The sequence below is a fragment of the Schistocerca gregaria genome, chromosome 1 (assembly GCF_023897955.1).
Source record: "Schistocerca gregaria isolate iqSchGreg1 chromosome 1, iqSchGreg1.2, whole genome shotgun sequence".
Lineage (NCBI taxonomy): Eukaryota > Metazoa > Arthropoda > Insecta > Orthoptera > Acrididae > Schistocerca > Schistocerca gregaria.
The window spans coordinates 289,697,142-289,714,709 of record NC_064920.1 but is presented as its reverse complement, the minus strand read 5'-3'; the positions used below and the strand labels follow the sequence as shown (position 1 = coordinate 289,714,709).

The following is a 17,568-nucleotide window of genomic DNA, read 5'->3' as shown; positions in this document are numbered from 1 at the left end:
TGCTTAGCACTGGGTTTCCATCAGAGATATTGATATTCATACAAGTGGTTCTCTTTTCTCCAAAGGTCTCTTTAATTTTGCTGTAGGCAGTATCTATCTTACACCTAGTGAGATAAGCCTCTACATCCTTACACTTTTCCTCTAGCCATCCCTGCCTGGTTAGCCATCCCTGCTTAGCCATTCTGCACTTCCTGTTGACCTCATTTTTGAGACGTCTGTATTCCTTTTTGCCTGCTTCATTTACTGCAATTTTATATGTTCTCTTTTCATCAATTAAATTCAGTATTTCTTCTGTTACCCAAGGATTTCTACTAGCCCTCGTCTTTTAACCTACTTGATCCTCTGCTGCCTTCACCACTTCATCCCTCAAAGCTACCCATTCTTGTTCTATTGTATTTCTTCCCCCCCCCCCCCCCCCATTCCTGTCAATTGTTCCCTTATGCTCTCTCTGAAACTCTGTACAACCTCTGGTTTAGTCAGTTTATCCAGGTCCCATCTCCTTAAATTCCCACCTTTTTGCAGTTTCTTCAGTTTTAATCTGCAGTTCACAACCAATAGATTGTGGTCAGAGTCCACATCTGCCCCTGGAAATGTCTTACCATTTAAAACCTGGTTCCTAAATCTCTGTCTTACCATTATATAATCTATTTGAAACCTGTCAGTATCTCCAGGCTTCTTCCATGTATACAATCTTCTTTTATGATTCTTGAACCAAGTGTTAGCTATGATTAAGTTGTGCTCCGTGCAAAATTCTACCAGGCGGCTTCCTCTTTAGTTTCTTACCCCCAATCCATATTCACATACTACATTTCCTTCTCTCGCTTTTCCTACTGACGAAACCAGTCACCCATGACTATTAAATTTTCATCTCCCTTCACTATCTGAATAATTTCTTTTATTTCATCATACATTTCTTCAATTCTTCGTCATCTGCAGAGCTAGTTGGCATATAAACTTGTACTACTGTGGTAGGCGTGGGCTTTGTATCTATCTTGGCCACAATAATGCGTTCACTATGCTGTTTGTAGTAGCTTACCCGCATTCCTATTTTCCTATTCATTATTAAACCTACTCCTGCATTACCCCTATTTGATTTTGTGTTTATAACCCTGCAGTCACCTGACCAAAAGTCTTGTTCCTCCTGCCACCGAACTTCACTAATTCCCACTATATCTAACTTTAACCTATCCATTTCCCTTTTTAAATTTTCTAACGTACCTGCCCGATTAAGGGATCTGACATTCCACACTCCGATCTGTAGTATGCCAGTTTCCTTTCTCTTGATAACGACATCCTCTCGAGTAGTCCTCCGGAGATCCGAATGGGAGACTATTTTACCTCCGGAATGATTTACCCAAGAGGACGCCATCATCATTTAATCATACAGTAAAGCTGTAGGCCCTCGGGAAAAATTATGGCCGTAGTTTCCTGTTGATTTCAGCCGTTCGCAGTACCAGCACAGCAAGGCCATTTTGGTTAGTGTTACAAGGCCAGATCAGTCAATCATCCAGACTGTTGCCCCTGAAACTACTGAAAAGGCTGCTGCCCCTGTTCAGGAACCACACGTTTGTCTGGCCTCTCAACAGATACCCCTCCATTGTGGTTGCACCTACGGTACATCTATCTGTATCACTGAGGCATGCAAGCCTCCCCACCAATGGCAAGGTCCATGGTTCATGGGGAAAGCCTATGGGATTATCAAGCAAGATTTGTGTTAGGCTGAAAAGTTTTTGGTAGGGAGGATGCAAGATGTTATCCTGGATGGAGTCATCAACCGATACAGAAGTAGCTTTACAGCTGTATAACACTATGATTGCTTAGATCAATACAATACAATACGAACAGTAATGTCAGACTTTTTTTGTGGATGTTGCAGTTATCTATAATGGCGTCTGAGGAAGACTGCATAAATAATCATCATATCTAGGTAAGGTTTAAAAGTGACGCAAAGATAACCAGCTTGCTTTAAATCTTCAGAAATAAAAGATTGTTCTCTTTACAAAATGAAAAAAAGACGTATCCTATGACTATAATATCAGTTAGTCATTGTTGGAAACCACCAGATCGTACAAGTTATAGAGACTTGAAATGGAATGATCACATAGGCTCAGTTGTGGGTAAATCTGGTATTAGCCATTGCCTTATTGGTAGACTATTGGGAAATGCAGTCGTTGACATAGAGGATTGCTTACAAATCAATCTTAGGCCCATTCTAGAACATTGCTCAACTTTCTCTACATTCTTTTGGCCTATAAGTAATTGCAATAGTTAACCCTTGACAACAGTGGTAACAATATTGTCATACTTCTGGACGTAAGAATACTATATGAACAGGCTGCAGCAAGCATTCCCCTCCGTGGACAGTCACATGACAGAAACAAAGGAATAGGTTCGCATCGTCAGAACCAGGAATTTCTTTGGCTCATGCAGACTCAGACTGTTTGACCAATTTGTCTCGTGCACAAGCTCTGTGCAGTTGCTATAAGTATACAACCCCATCTCTCAAACAGTGTGATTTGTAAGTCTCGAGGCATCGACAGAGGCAGGAGGCCTGCCTCCATTATCACTATAATTATCATATTACCAACACGAAATGTTTTGGGTGGAGTTCTCACCGCTCTAGTTGTTCATGAGAATCTCATACATAACGTCTTCACCCATCTTGCCATTATAATACTGTCACATTGTCGGCAGCCCGCTTTTCACCTTAAGCAGACCAGCTGAACTTTAACTATTTTGTGGTCGGGGAATGAATTGTGGACACTGGACAACATGATCAGTCATTGAATGCATCAGTTTCTTTCAGAATTGTTCAGACATCAGTAACAGATTATTCTGGTTAAAGTGATTCAGCTAGCGCTGTGCCACGTATGGTTGGAAGAGTGTTCTGCCCCTACGGAGTAGGTGATCAATACTCGCGTTTGTGCGAGGAGGAGAACGCTGTATACATGGCAACACTGTACAAGTAATCGCCCTGGAGAGAGAGAGAGAGAGAGAGAGAGAGAGAGAGAGAGAGAGAGACCTGGGTTATGCTGTGTCAGTTGGTGGGGCGGAAGGGAGGGTCTGGTGCCACGTCAGCAGTTACATTTGGCAACTGCGGTAGTTGCGCGTATGCCGTATAGATCCCAGGCAGGTCGCAGTGGTGTATTTCGAGAGCGGATATTCTTAACCAGCTAGCAAGGAGTGCGAGACCAGTATGATGTGGAAGCTGAACGGCTTTGATATGGGTAGCAGAAATTTTCATGAAATGTAAGTTACCTTTATTATAAGATATTTAAAGCTGTTATACTATGCGAAGTGTTAATACCATAGTTTAAAAACAAGAAGCAGAAACAATTTTACGGTTGTGCATTGACATTGAGGACCAGTTAAGGGATAAACCAAAGACGTCCTGAACATTTAAAAATCTTTTTGCTTTTTTTAAATAGGTTTGAATGAGGGCTGTTAGAAAAAGAGTTTCGTCTACTTTTACAGGGAAGGAAAAAATGATACGGACAGGTAGTTTTACCATTTTAAAGCATTTGCCCTGTAATTTGTACTGTCCCTTGGGATTAAAAGTATACAGACGTGCAGTGATACTATTCTGGATTGCCTTGCGCCATTAGGAAGGGCATCTGAAAGTTATTATGATAACTGTTTCGTTAAAACTGGATTTCAACCATTATTTGACGGGTTCTTCCGCTTTGGGTAGCTTAATACTTCTACGTATTTCATTGTATTCATGAGTTGGAGAACGAATAAGTTAATACCATAATTTGTATGTTTTAAGTAACTAGTTATACTCTCCATCCACATCACCTTCGAATTATAGCTTTCCGTATTTCAGTTTTCTTGTAAACTATCAGAGCACAGTGTGCAATAATTCACAGGCAACGTGCAGATCAGTTGTCGCATTCGTCATGTATTTCTTCCGCCAAAACTCCTTCTTCTTCGTCGCCTTCTTCACTTTCCATTTACTGGGGTGTTAGCCTGTTAACCTTGTCATGAAACTGTCATATCCCCTGTAGTCTCTTCCAAAACGCCAGTACTTGAACGTCCTCAGATATTCCAAGGCATGAACCAGTCTCATACTGAAATCTCCCAGTCATAGATGAATAACAGATCCATTACAGTAACATTCTGAAAGTAGTGGTATAGATTCATGACAATACATGCTATGTCACACCAGACCATGTTGGAAACAGAACAAATAATTTTTCAAATTCACAAACACGAAACATCAAAGTTTCAATTCGGACATAATTTAAATCTTAAGTGCAGTGTGTCTTGTCAGTACTGACACATGGCTGTTGGATAGTAAATTGTTTAGAAAACACTCACTTGTGCAAATGACTTTTCTTCAGCTTTTGAGATATGGACCTATCCTAAAAGATGGCAAACTATTATTAATATTTTGTTTCCAAACTTACTTTTCTTATTTTTAATCATTCGTTAAGAATGTCAGTGGACTTTATTTAATTTCGTATCATCAGATTGTTATAAATAGTGAAGCACAAGTATTTCCCATTTCTATTAACATAAAGTTCTTGCACCTGACTCCTTAAATTGTGAAATTCCTCTAAACTTCTCACAAACATGAAAACTGTTCCGTCTCATTCTTCCAAATGCATGTGTTTCTTAATCCTATCTGTGCAGAATGACAAAGGAGGAATTGCTAAGGTCCAGGGGATGTGTTGGAAACCATTACTTGAAGTAAAAGTCTAGTGAAGGTGGGCTCCAAAGTGCATACCTTAAGAGCTATGAGCTCTATCTTTGCTACTGTGAAATATGTGTCTCTTACTGAATAAGCTCTTAAGGAATGCATTACTGTTTACAAGACTTATTTTGCCTTGAATGGTGGTTCCTGTCATATCCCTGAGTATTAGCCATTTCTCTTGGGACACCTTCTATTTTCAGAACATTTTATGTTCTACACGCTTTTATTTGCTTCTTGGAGTTGTATTAGTTCCAAAATTTCTTTTTATAACCATGTTTTCGGCATTTTACCCCCCTACACTGTGACAGCTACTCACAGAATATGAACACTGCTTGTTTGGTGAGCTGCTATCTATGGTACTGTAGTGGCACCATATCCACTAGAGAAACAGCTAGCGGCACCATGTGACCTGGAAGAGACACTTTAGATATCTTCTCCAATTGATAGTTTACCCCGAGCCAGCCTTTTGATAGCAGCTCACAAAGATTTACTCTCAAAATTACACACGTCTGAAGAGCAGATATTCTTAGATTTCATCATACACAAATAAGTTAATATCACAATTTAAGCATTCAGACAGGCACTGATGACCATGCCGTTTATGGTCCTAAAACACTGATTCCATCACTATGCAGTCTGTAATTAGATTTTAGAGAAAATGGTGTGTTCCTGAAGCAAAAGTTCTTGCAACATTTAGTGCCCCTAACTGCACCTCAGAACTATGATGTGAAAGTGCTTCCTAGCAAATGGTTTTAAAATGACGAATTAAATGAGATCAATGATATCACTGTTTGTGCAAGCTAAATAGAGCTAACAACTGTTATAAAAAAGAAAAATAAAAACTTGTTTCTATTGTGGCACAACTTGACCATAAGGTGTAAAGTTTCTTTCATGATGAAAAGAGTTGATGATGAGGTGATGGATTAAGAGGAACAACACACTTAATAGAATCTCACACAAGCCTACTGGGGCTGCTGTAAAAGATTCAAAACATCCATCAGTGCGCTGAATTGCATATTGCCATCCACGAAATAGGTGTTGTGAGACGAAATCCCCAGCCTAGCAACTACTGCTGGTGCATTAAAACACACCTCTCTCTCTCTCTCTCTCTCTCTCTCTCTCTCTCTCTCTCTCTCTCTCTCTCTCTGTGTGTGTGTGTGTGTGTGTGTGTGTGTGTGTGTGTGTGAAGGCGCCTCATTACCTATGGTGGCAGGTTTTGGCTCTTTGTAAAAGCTTAAGATATCTGCTTTAAGCTTAAGATATCTGCTTTGGATTTTGCAGGCTAATATGATGATTTCATGTCTACTTTTTGGTATGACATACAGTAAGCACACTGTATGTGGCACCAAATGGACGTTTGGTTGTAATATTTTGGAAGTAAAAATAAGTTTCTTGTAAGGTAGCATGTGTGCATTTAGGAATGCTTGACACCCAAGATTTTTGCCTTATGACACACAGAGTATTTGCCTCAGAGGCTTGGTCCAGTTTGATTTGGAATTTATGCATTACTGCAGTAATAACTTGAGTGAAATGAACACTTATGCACCATGTAAAGTATTTGTGACAATCATGCATATATAAATATTGCAGGTTCTGGCTGAGACGTGCCGACAGAATCGTCCAAGGACACTCAAGTTACCTATCCCCTCCAGTACCTCCTTGATTAACTCCAGGGGAATGGAATTGGCTGTTGTAAAGGTGAGTTCATTGCACTCACCACATTTGCAATTCTTTATGCTCCACATTTTTGCATAGCATTTATGCACGTTTGTTAACACCCATATTTAATCTGCTTGCTTAATCCGTATGTAATTCTGGAAATATGTTTAAAGTATGTTACAGTAAATGGTCAATTTTAATAGTTTGCATTTTCAGTTCATTGCTGTGCTGGGATCCACATTGCTATAGTATGTATTTATTAATTTTTTGTTCAGTAATGTATTTTCACACCAGGGTGATGCTTTGTTATGGTGAGTTGCATAGAAATAATAACGTAAAATATGGGCTTTTGCGGTCTGCATCGTGATGGGTCGTTTGTGTAAATGTAAATATGCATTACGTTAATTACTGTGCATTATGGTATTTATTATGGTGAGGCCTGCTAGTGAAGAGTTGCACCCAGATAAAATTAGTCAAATGGTTGGTGAGTTTTGTTGACTATTAATTTTCTTTACTGATGTATGAAGCATGTTCATTCCATTTAACAACTACTAAGCTGATGTTCCTTGGTATGTATGTGCACCTTCATAATTTAAAAGCAATTTTGCTGTTGTTAGTGAGGTGAGTTGCGGAATTTAATTATCTCACAGTTACTTGTATAAGCATGTTCGTTTCTCTTTAGGATTGTGGTGCGCGATGGTATGTATTGTTGGCACAATGAATATGTTGTTTATAGGCGTGCCCTTATTGAGTATGAATGTGGTAGCAGTTGAGAATTGTTAATGTGACCAGCATCATATTTGTTTTAGGTTGGTGGCTTCGGTATTGCAGGCATCACCAATGAAATTACATATTTCCTTCCAAGTGTTTCAAAGTGGCGTCACCTTACTTCAATTCCTCATGTTGAGCAGTGTAATTATGGAACAGCTGTGCTAGACAATGAGCTATATGTTGTTGGAGGTTGCTTTAATCAGTCTCTTCAGGTAAGGTATACATATACCACAATGCTTTTCTATCGTACAAAGTACTACATTTTTCCCTAATATGATTAATACTAAAAGCATTTGATGATGAATGACTTCCAGTATATTTAGCACTGTAATGTGCACTTTGTGGTTAAGGAGATGCCATACTCCAGTTTATTGAGCATAGAAAGAATGACTGTTGAAGTATAGTCCGTGGTTTGGTATAACCCCACTTTCATGTTCCCGGAATTAACATTTTTCCAGCATTTATGAAATTATCTTATCATTTCCATCGAATTTCCTACATTCAGTGTCAATTCGCATCTGATTTTTCCTTAACATATTCATAAACTTACTGCAATTTACACTTCACGAAAAAAATGTTCGTGGAGAAAAGAACTGCCGTAATTGACATAAAACAACACTGGCCATCAAGTAGTGTTCACAAACATTACATGGGTAAGCTTCTTGACACCAGGGCGCTGCTCTCAGTAGATAGGAACTGATAAACATGTAAAGATACCTTTGCTCACATTGTGTTGCCCAAATGTTTTTGGTGTAAACACAAACCACTTATTTATTTTTTCCATTCTTACCAAGACAAGTTTCAAGAATAATCATTGAGGGAGAGAGTTTGCTTATGTGAGGTTTTCTATATAGTTGAGGAGGCACAATACCTGATAAACTCAAAAAGATGACTACATTAAAAGAAAAGCAGAACATCACATATGCAAATACCCCACAAAATACTTACATAAATATTTGCACTTGACAACAATATTAAAGTCTCGAAATGTCATGCTAAGCATGAAAGAAAACTTAACTGGTGTAGTGTTTCAGCATTTATGTAATGAATGACAGGTGCGGACTATCCAAAAACATAGATTATGATATATGAAATTAAGTGAAATGTTCCTACTCCCCCCCCCAAGTTCCAGTTACATCTGCAGTTTTTATTGGATAATAAAAAAGTCCCTGGCAGGTATTTTGATGCCTATTATGTGTATATACATAACATACGTAATTACAAGGGTGAGAGCCCATATGTAACTTTCAATGCTTAAAACATTATTTCCCCACTTTGTACACTCTCTCCCGCCACCCATGACAAGTGAGTGTAAAAGTAAGGTTTCACCGTATTTACTTATGTGTGCATAAACATTGACTTTTTCTTCGTGTGTGATTCCAAAAACTGAATGCACAAGAGAATTAGTGGATCTCCTTCTCTTTGCTTAAATTGTAACCAGCCACACAACTGTGTTCCATTGAGTTTTCTTTTCTTTTTGAACCCAAATATCCTACTATTTGTAAGGTGGCTAATATTGCCTCCAGTGTTGATATGAAATTTTTCTCTTATAATTTTAACCACTGTGCTTGTCATTTAATAAATTAGCAAAAGATGCAAAACAGAATTTGCTACAAAGTGGTAAATATATACCAAAATGCTCTGCTGATATTAAACTTTTTGAAATGAGATAGTGCCACAATGTGCAGGCAGGAAAACACACAAAATTTAACAAATCTTGTTCAGTTAAAAATTAATGGGAAGTAACAAAGTGGTGAATATGTGTAATGGCAGCTTATTTCATGAAATAATTTTTTTCTTCATTTTTATTTAGATTTATCATTTTTAACCCTTTCAGATTCTCTGGCTACAATTGCGTACATTTAAATTTTACTGTCCTTTAGTTGCAAAAGAAATATTTTTCCACAGTGGAAACTGTATGTACACATTATGTGGATGTTCCATCTTTTTCTCATGTACAGCTGCTGCCAACTGTTTGGCTTCTCTATTGAAGTATTAGGTCAAATATAGCAGTGTGGAGTAGCTTGTTCTCGCCCAAATACATGGTAGTGATTGGTTAGTTATATTCACAGTATAAATGAACGATATTAGTGTTATATTGTGTGCGAATGAATGATCAGTTTATTTTTTTTTTACAACAATGCACATCGGATTTTTTTTATTTTTATTTAAAAAGAAGCAAAATGTACAAAGTATATTTTGAAAACAGGTACATATTATTGAATAAATCTTGCATCTAAAATTATTTTAAAAAAATCGCCATAGAGCATTACAAAATAAAGAAAAAAATTCGTATCTGAGAGGGTTAACATAAGTTTCCTCTATGCTTCGGCAGTTAGAATTCCTCAAGACTGATACCCTGGGTTCACTTCCATTAGAGTTGCAATCTTTCGAAGTGGTGTCATGTTTGTTGACTTTCATTAACCTGGGACCCGCATTATATATTTATAATTCACATTGCTAATAAGCATTCTTTCCATTGGCTGTCTCTACAACGAAAGTCATACATACTGTCCAGAGAGGAAGTTTACAAAATTTCATTTGTATTAAAGTGCAGATCTCTCTTCAGATTGTTGTGTTTCAAGTCTTTAGTGGCTGTTACTAAAATTTGAATGTTTTATCAAATTCATAAATAGTTGTTAATATAATGTAAATGGATAGATAAAAAAAATTACTCACCAAGCAATGGCAGGGAAAACACACACACACACACACACACACACACAAGGGTCGAACTTCAGTAAGCTTTCAGAGCCAGTGGCTCGTTCTTCTGGCAGAAGAGTTGAAGAGGGGTGAAGGAAATGGACTAGAGAGGTTTAGGATAGGGGACAGTTCAGAAAAGTCACCCATAATACTGGGTCAGCGGAGACTTAATGAACAGGATGAGAAGGAAAGGTTTTGTGTACGTGTGCACCTGCCGTCACTTTGTGAGTAGATTTTTTTACCTAACCATTCTCATTATATTATCAACAATTCATTATTTTTGTCATAAAAAGTTGAGTATTACAGTAATAAACTGTTTTTACCACAGGAGAATATTCATCCATTTGGCTTCCGCTATAGTCCACGTTACAACAAATGGACAACAATGGCACCCATGCAGAGAGAGAGATGTCGATTCTCACTGAATGTTGTATGTGGACGCCTGTATGCCATAGGAGGAGCAAGTGAAGTTGATGATCCAGATGATGAAGAAGAAGTGAGTGCCTGTGAATGTTATGATCCACAGACTGACAGCTGGGAGTCAATTCGGCCCCTTCCTGGTCACCGTAGCCAGCATGCAGGGGCTGCAATGCCTGGAGGATCACTGTACATTTCTGGAGGGCTGGACCGGGACCTCGTTCTGAGCTCAATGCTCTGTTACGATGCCGTGACTGATGTGTGGCAGCAGCGGGCTCCCATGTTGACACCACGTGCAGATCACGTAATGCTTGTTCTTGGGGAGCGTCTTTATGTTTGTGGTGGTTGGTTTGAGGATGCTGACACAGGAAATAGAGTTCTGTGTGAGACTATTGATGTTTATGATGTAACTGCTAACACATGGGATGTGGTAACAACTGTGCCTACACCAAGGTACCATGCTGGAATTGTCGGTGTTGGCTCAAAAATTTATTTCATTGGAGGATTTCACAGTGATGCCATGTTCGATCGTGCTACAGGTAAGTTACATGTATTTCGTATCTGTTGTAAACAATACCTTAGGGTTTTTCTGGTGTAGCGTTTAAGTTACAGAAGAAGCTCCTTTTTTATTTTTAGTTATAATGGTCTGTGTTTTGAGTGCTAGTGTAAATTGGTAGAGAAATCATTAAGTGCACAAAAGTTTTGGTATGCCATTGCTGTGTCATTTGGTCAGTTAATCTGTGTTGTTGCCTGTTTACATGCACATGCAGTTAGCGAAAATAAACTGTCACAACGTTTATTGAATGTTCTTTTGATTTTGGAGATTCTTTCACAATGTATAAATTGTGCAAAAATGGTAAGACATGTCACTTTCCATTTCAGCAATACAGTTAAACATTATCAACTACTTACTGGCCTTTCAGTATTAGTGTCTTCATATGTTGAATGTATAGTTACCAAATGGTTGGTTGTTAACTTCAGATAATGTTTAATAGGAACTGGATAAGTTTGTTTTAAAGTGTGGCGTGCCATGCAAACGTACTGCGAGGGGGGGGGGGGAGGGGGAGGAGGAATTCTTCAGTTTTGGTTTATCAGTGATGATGGGGTAGGCAGAAGAAATTTCAGTAGTTGTACAGGAGGAATGGAATATCTCTCTCTCTCTCTCTCTCTCTCTCTCTCTCTCTCTCTCTCTCTCTCTGTCTGTGGCGGGGGGAGGGGGGGGGGGGGGACAGTAGTTTACAATATGTGACAATCTCCTTCCAGTGTGCTTGTCCTCTATACATATTTATGGTATTCCAGGTATAACTTCTCTTTTTCTTTTTGCAGCAGCTATTGAATGTTATGATCTGGAGACAGACACATGGACAACAGGCGAAAAATACCCTCAGGATATATGGGAACATACCTGTGTAACTTTATATATTCCACGATGCCGTGACGACATGGAAGTTATGGCCACTAATGATAGTAGAGTTTGAAGTTTCTACACTAATGTGCAATATTTGCTGCCGTTTAAATGTACAAGACTTAAAATATTTACTTCGTAATTGTTTCATCTTTGTATGTTAAGTGCCATTGAAGAGTGATTGATACTATTTGAATGTTGTTTCTTTGTACTGTTAATATTTTTATTCACTGTTGTAAAATTGTGTAAACTGTCATATTTAACTTGTCCTTGCTTATGCATGGATTGTTCAGATACAAACTTTATATATTCTAATAAGCCAGTAGAAGATGAGTTACTACAAGCATCACACAAAACTGTAGTTACTGAGGGACCATATTGTATAATACATGCTTGCATACAGATTGTATGTATTTCAAGCAATTTATAACTGAGTAAATTACTCAGTAAATGTATGTTGTTGCTCCAGACAATCATTTCTTCCACAATGAGACTAATGAAAATTGTGGCGTGCGCGCGCGCGCGCCCACACACACACACACACACACACACACACACACACACACACACACACACAACTACTGCTGCTACTACTTTGTTGTTAATATCTGGTCTGGTCATGAAGCAATGTAAGTCATAACATGCTAGTTAATTCCCACGGTACTTTAGCGGGCTATGCACACTTTAAACAGATTTGTTTGAACTTGAGGAAAATTCATTGACATTCAGTTTTTGAAAATAAAATGTGTTAGGGTACACAGTGATTATGATGGAAGTGCAGAAGCTTGGCCTAATATTAAAATGTATTTTCACAAAAATCTATTCAAAGTTTATTTTATATAAATTTTCTGGAGCTTTACCACTAGCATGTCACCGTGCTGTCAAAAAGGTAGTATTTTAACTTATTTGTTGGAGGAGAGGGGGGCAGGTTCTGTCGCGTCCCAAGCGTGGGTTTTGCGAGGGATTGAGCGACACGGTTCGTAAACGGGAATTAGCCGGTTGACCTAATTGAGAGGGAGACTTTTGATCTGGCTAAGATGTTAAATTCCCTGGTGTGAAGGTACAAGGCTAGGATGTTGGTAGAAGTAAACTCGTATGGACGTTATAAAAGTTCTAATTTATTCATAAAGAATACAGATCACCCTAACTGCGTAGTGATTGTACCTACAGAATAGCCAAGCCCATTACAGAGACGGTGACTGACTTCCACCGTTCTGGCTGCCTGATAGAACTTTCCAGCACTTTGCTGCCCACACTAGCACCCTACGTCAGAGTCCCGCGGTCGCTGCCTAAACGCTCATCGGCAACTATCGCCAACTGTCTGCCTGCAGCCCGCCCTCAGCCCAAGTCGGCTGCTACTCACGCTGACTACCGTCGCTGCCTAAACCCGAGAGAGAGAGATCCCCGGAGCGGCGTGCCTCCGAGTTTTGTTAGCTCTTCCCCTTCGACCCCGCCAGCGCTTGGCATGACGTAGCGTCGAGTGCAACTTTTCCTTATTAGGGATTGTTTTAGTATTAACTTCAGTACTTTTCTTCAGAAGCTGGGTGGAGGGGTAGAGGGGCCTCTCCCTATATGGTCACGCACTGCGTCCTGAGCCCTTCATTGGCTCCTCATGACGTAGTGCGGTCCCCACCTAGGGCCCTCTTTCTTTCTCTCTCTGCTCCCAGACTTCTCCCTCTAGCCAAGAGTGTTGATACTGTAAGTTATTGCTTATTAAGGGACCTGCCCAGAGCGCCCTTTTTATCTTAATAGCTGAGTCTGCTTCCTTGCTTATCACGCGCAGCTGCCTGGCCGCTTGGACCGCCGCCTCGGCTATCTGGCTGCGTCGTTATCTTTTGTGACCCCTCTGACACGCGTGGCGTCCCCTGTTAACTCTATCTCCCCGTATGATTTCTGGTGTATCGTCTGAGAACAACTGCATTTAGACTTGGCTTTTCTGCGGTTACAACACCTCCCCCGCCAGGGAAATTGGCGTTACTCCTCAGAGTAGCGTCAATTGTGACTCTCTTTTTTTTTTTCCCATTACATGCTTTACAGATTTGTTTATTACATTAGCATCTGATATGTTATATTTTTCATTTTCACTTAGTAAAGTCAAATTCATTAAACACACAATAATACAATTACATTATACATGCCTAACATTCAGTTATGTCAAAAGCATTTGCATTAAAATCAAAAGACACTTTCATTGATACATACATTCACATTTCAATTAGAATTACACATTTCAAATACAGTTACATTTCAATTACACATTTCAAATACAGTTATTTAACGTCTGTTTCTGAAAGCGACCGTATCACCTTGGTCTTTTCCACATCTTTCATAAATTACTATCTCTTCAGTTTCTTTATTACTGTGTCTTCTAGCTGAACTAGTCTCCGGGTATTGGTTCACTATGGTATTTCTTATACATACTTTTCCACAACAATCACTGTCTTCAAAATATTTCCATATACTTTTAAAACAGTCTTTACAACATTTACAGTTTTTACAACAGCATGTTATTATGATTAGAATAACTATTGATATGGCTACATACGTAGTTATGGAGTAATGTGTGAAGTACCTGGAGTACTTCATTTCCTCCTCTTGTCTCTCTACCATCTTCTGGACATCATCCAGTCTTTTTCCTGCGACTTTCAAGTCGTCTAACTGTGTTATCACCTGGTCCAATGGCAAATCTAATGCTAACGTTGAGACATTCCTTTTTTCCTTGTTTACCACCCAACAATCGAATTCTAGATTGATCTGCGGAACTATGTCTTTCTTCGTCACATTACTCTGAATCACTCTATCTGTTTGTATGAACACTCTAGTGCCATACTCCTCACATTTACTGTAAAAACTAATTTTTTCCTACCCCTTTTATTACTAGATCCTTTAGTGGTTCCCTTCCACACAATACTGTTAAGCCTTCTTCCTTCGGTGCTTCATATAGCCATTCGTTACTGTTTAGATGAGTCCAAAGGCTCTGATTCAGTGCGACTATTTTTCGCACACAATCTTCCGGAATTTCTCTTACCGGTTGCAACAATTTGGCTTCGCACTCTTCGTGGTCGAATGTTGACAGCAAGGTGAATGCTTGTTTGCACAGTCTCCTATTTTTACTTAGCTCCTTGCATTTTAGTTCCTCCGCAGAAAGTTTCGCGTACTGCCTTTTGGATTCATCTATTAGTAAGAATTCTTTCTCTTGCTGTATGTACACATATTTACCTTTCATGTTTGGAATTTCTTTTGGTAGTGGGAGTACTCTATACAAATTGAAATTGTTATTATTTATTAATGGAATATTAATTACATATCCTAGTATGCTACCCGAGATGAAAACATATAAATCAATTATTCTTAACAATAGATAACCTGAGGACTCCGTAAGAGGAACAGGAAACTTTACATCTTTTAGTTCTTCCCGTATTAAACTTAGGTATTTTACAATTTGGACTGGATTAATTATATGAGGCTGTAGTATTCCCTTCTGAGCATTTACAATGGCATTTATCATTTGTTCGTATTCCTCTTCGATCTGACCAAACACTGCCGATAGTTGTAATACTTGCTCTGTTACTGTGGCGAAGGACGCTACACGTTTAAACCCTATATCGGTTTCCTTCACGTATTCCTTCATGAATCGTTCTAGTCTTTGCATACCTGTCTTCAGAACGTGCTCATTTGACTCTAGTGTATATACCGTCCTGTTTACTCCCGCCAATCTGGCTCTTACCACTGCCACCTGTTCCTTTGTTAGCCTCAACAACCCTTCTGAGTTTTTCTCCATAGTGTCTATTCTTTCCTTATAGTATGCTGCATCTGCTTCGTCCAACGTCCCGAACAGTATTTTACTTACCTGCCCGACAAAGTTGAATACTCCTCTCTTCCTTCTGGTCTCGTGTTTCGTTAGCTGCTGTACTAAAAGTTGCAATCCTGTGATTTTTTCCACATGATGGGTTACTTGTTGATCTAGTACCCTGCATTCTATTAATCCTACATTTAATTGTGTTAGTGTTTCTCGGCACCTTTGTACCGCTGCCCTACCATACCTCTCTGCATTCTGAAACCTTTCTGTTATTATATCTAGATTTACGTATGTGACTATTCTCCATGTGGTACTGTATATTTCTACCTGTCCTCTATTATCGTAATATAGTCCTGATGAACTCGGAAATGGCGTCACTTGGTACTCATTTGTTGCATGCTCTGATGCAGTGATGTAGTATGCTGTTATCACTATGACGAATTTCACGACCTGCCACTTGAGTGCCATACCTGAAATTTAAAAGAATTGTTTCAGCCTGTTGGCATGTACTTTTGTTTCCTTATTTCTTTTAACTTTTATTACTACGTTAGGACCTTCCACTTTTACTACTTCAAATGGACCTCTCCATTGTGAATCTAATTTCCGAGATCTACCCCGTCTCACCGACTCATCGTGCAGTAATACTTTATCTCCTACCTTGAAGTGTTTTGGATTTTGTTTCATGTCATACTGTTCCTTACTGATTTTCTTACTTCTTATAATCGAGTCTCTGGCCACTCTGTGGGCTTCCTGCATTCTCGCTCTTAGTTTATTTACATACATTTCATAATTGTAACTTACCTGCTGTGTTTCTTGCTGCAGTACTCCTGGTATGTTAACCTTTCTTCCGTATAGTAATTCAAATGGTGTGTATCCTGTGCTGCTGTGTGGTGTAGTGTTGAACACAAAAATTGCATACGGTACCCATTTGTCCCAAGAACTTCGATCTCCTGTTACAAAGTGTCTGAGATACTCTACAATAGTTCTATGACTTCTTTCTAGTGCACCATTTGATTCAGGGTGGTACGCTGTAGTATTTATACGCTTTACCTTCAACAATTTACATAAACTTTTAAATACATCACTCAGAAAATTAGACCCTTGATCTGTTAATAATACTGATGGAATTCCATACCTTAATACTACGTTTTCCACAAATGCCTCAGCTACTGTTTCGGCATCTTGTTTGTCAATTGGGATTGCTAAGGTAAATTTACTCAGATCGTCTTGGAATGTTAACATCTACCTTTTTCCTGTATTAGATACATCTAGTGGACCCACTATATCCATCGCACACTTTCCGAATACTGTTTCTGCTGTGTCTGTAATTTCTAAGGGCATCCTAGTTTTCATTTGCGTGTTTTTATTCTTTTGACACGATGGGCATTTCCTAATATAATTTTCAATGTCACGCTTCATTCCGCGCCACTGCTTGTATGCTTTAATTCTTTCGAGTGTCCTGTGCATTCCTTGGTGACCTCCCAAGGGATTGTCATGCATTTCCTTTAGTATATTTTCTTTTTCTTCGGGACTAATTTCCTCACCACTATCCGTTTCCTGTTCTATTTCACTCGACACTTGTGCTTGCCGCACGTTTACGGAACTTTCTTCCCCATTTGCTTTTGCTGCCGAGATCTCTGTCTCCACCTTCTGCTTCGCATCTATCTCTTCCTTCCCTTCATGCCTTATTCTACTCAGCGCATCCGCATTACTATTTAACTTTCCTGGCTTGTATATTACTTCATAATCATACTCCTCGAGTTTCAGTCTCCACTTCAGGAGTCTCGAACTCGGATCTTTGACACTAAATATCCACGTTAGTGGCTTATGGTCTGTCACTACAGTGAACTTTCTGCCATATACATATGGTCTGAAGTGTTTTACTGCGTAAACTAAAGCCAACAACTCTCTTTCCGTTGTGCTATAATTTAGTTCGGCTTTGTTCAATGCTCTGGATGCATATGCGATGGGCAAGTCTTCGCCAATCTTCTTACCTTGCGATAACACTGCACCCAAGGCTGCGTTACTCGCATCCGTTGTAATGATGAACGGTTTCGTAAAGTCAGGGTACTGAAGTAACGGAGGGTTTATTAATTTCTCTTTTAGTTCTTCGAACGC

The 17,568-nt window shown here is 39.1% G+C and overlaps 1 protein-coding gene across 5 annotated transcripts in view; it reads left to right on the top strand.

The window, feature by feature from the left end:
* The window catches only part of LOC126341299 (kelch-like protein 26), a 272,243-nt gene extending 260,014 nt beyond the window's left edge, over positions 1-12,229 (top strand). For 3 of the 5 annotated variants that reach the window (XM_050001763.1, XM_050001764.1, XM_050001762.1), the window contains exons 7-10: positions 6,287-6,394; positions 7,165-7,338; positions 10,158-10,785; positions 11,573-12,229. In XM_050001763.1, the coding sequence (XP_049857720.1) occupies positions 6,287-6,394; positions 7,165-7,338; positions 10,158-10,785; positions 11,573-11,724 (1,062 nt within the window). In that variant the 3' untranslated portion in view covers positions 11,725-12,229. The remainder of the gene's footprint in view (positions 1-6,286; positions 6,395-7,164; positions 7,339-10,157; positions 10,786-11,572) is intronic. The other 2 variants (XM_050001765.1, XM_050001766.1) reach the window with 1 other exon arrangement.
* Positions 12,230-17,568: the final 5,339 nt, after the last annotated feature.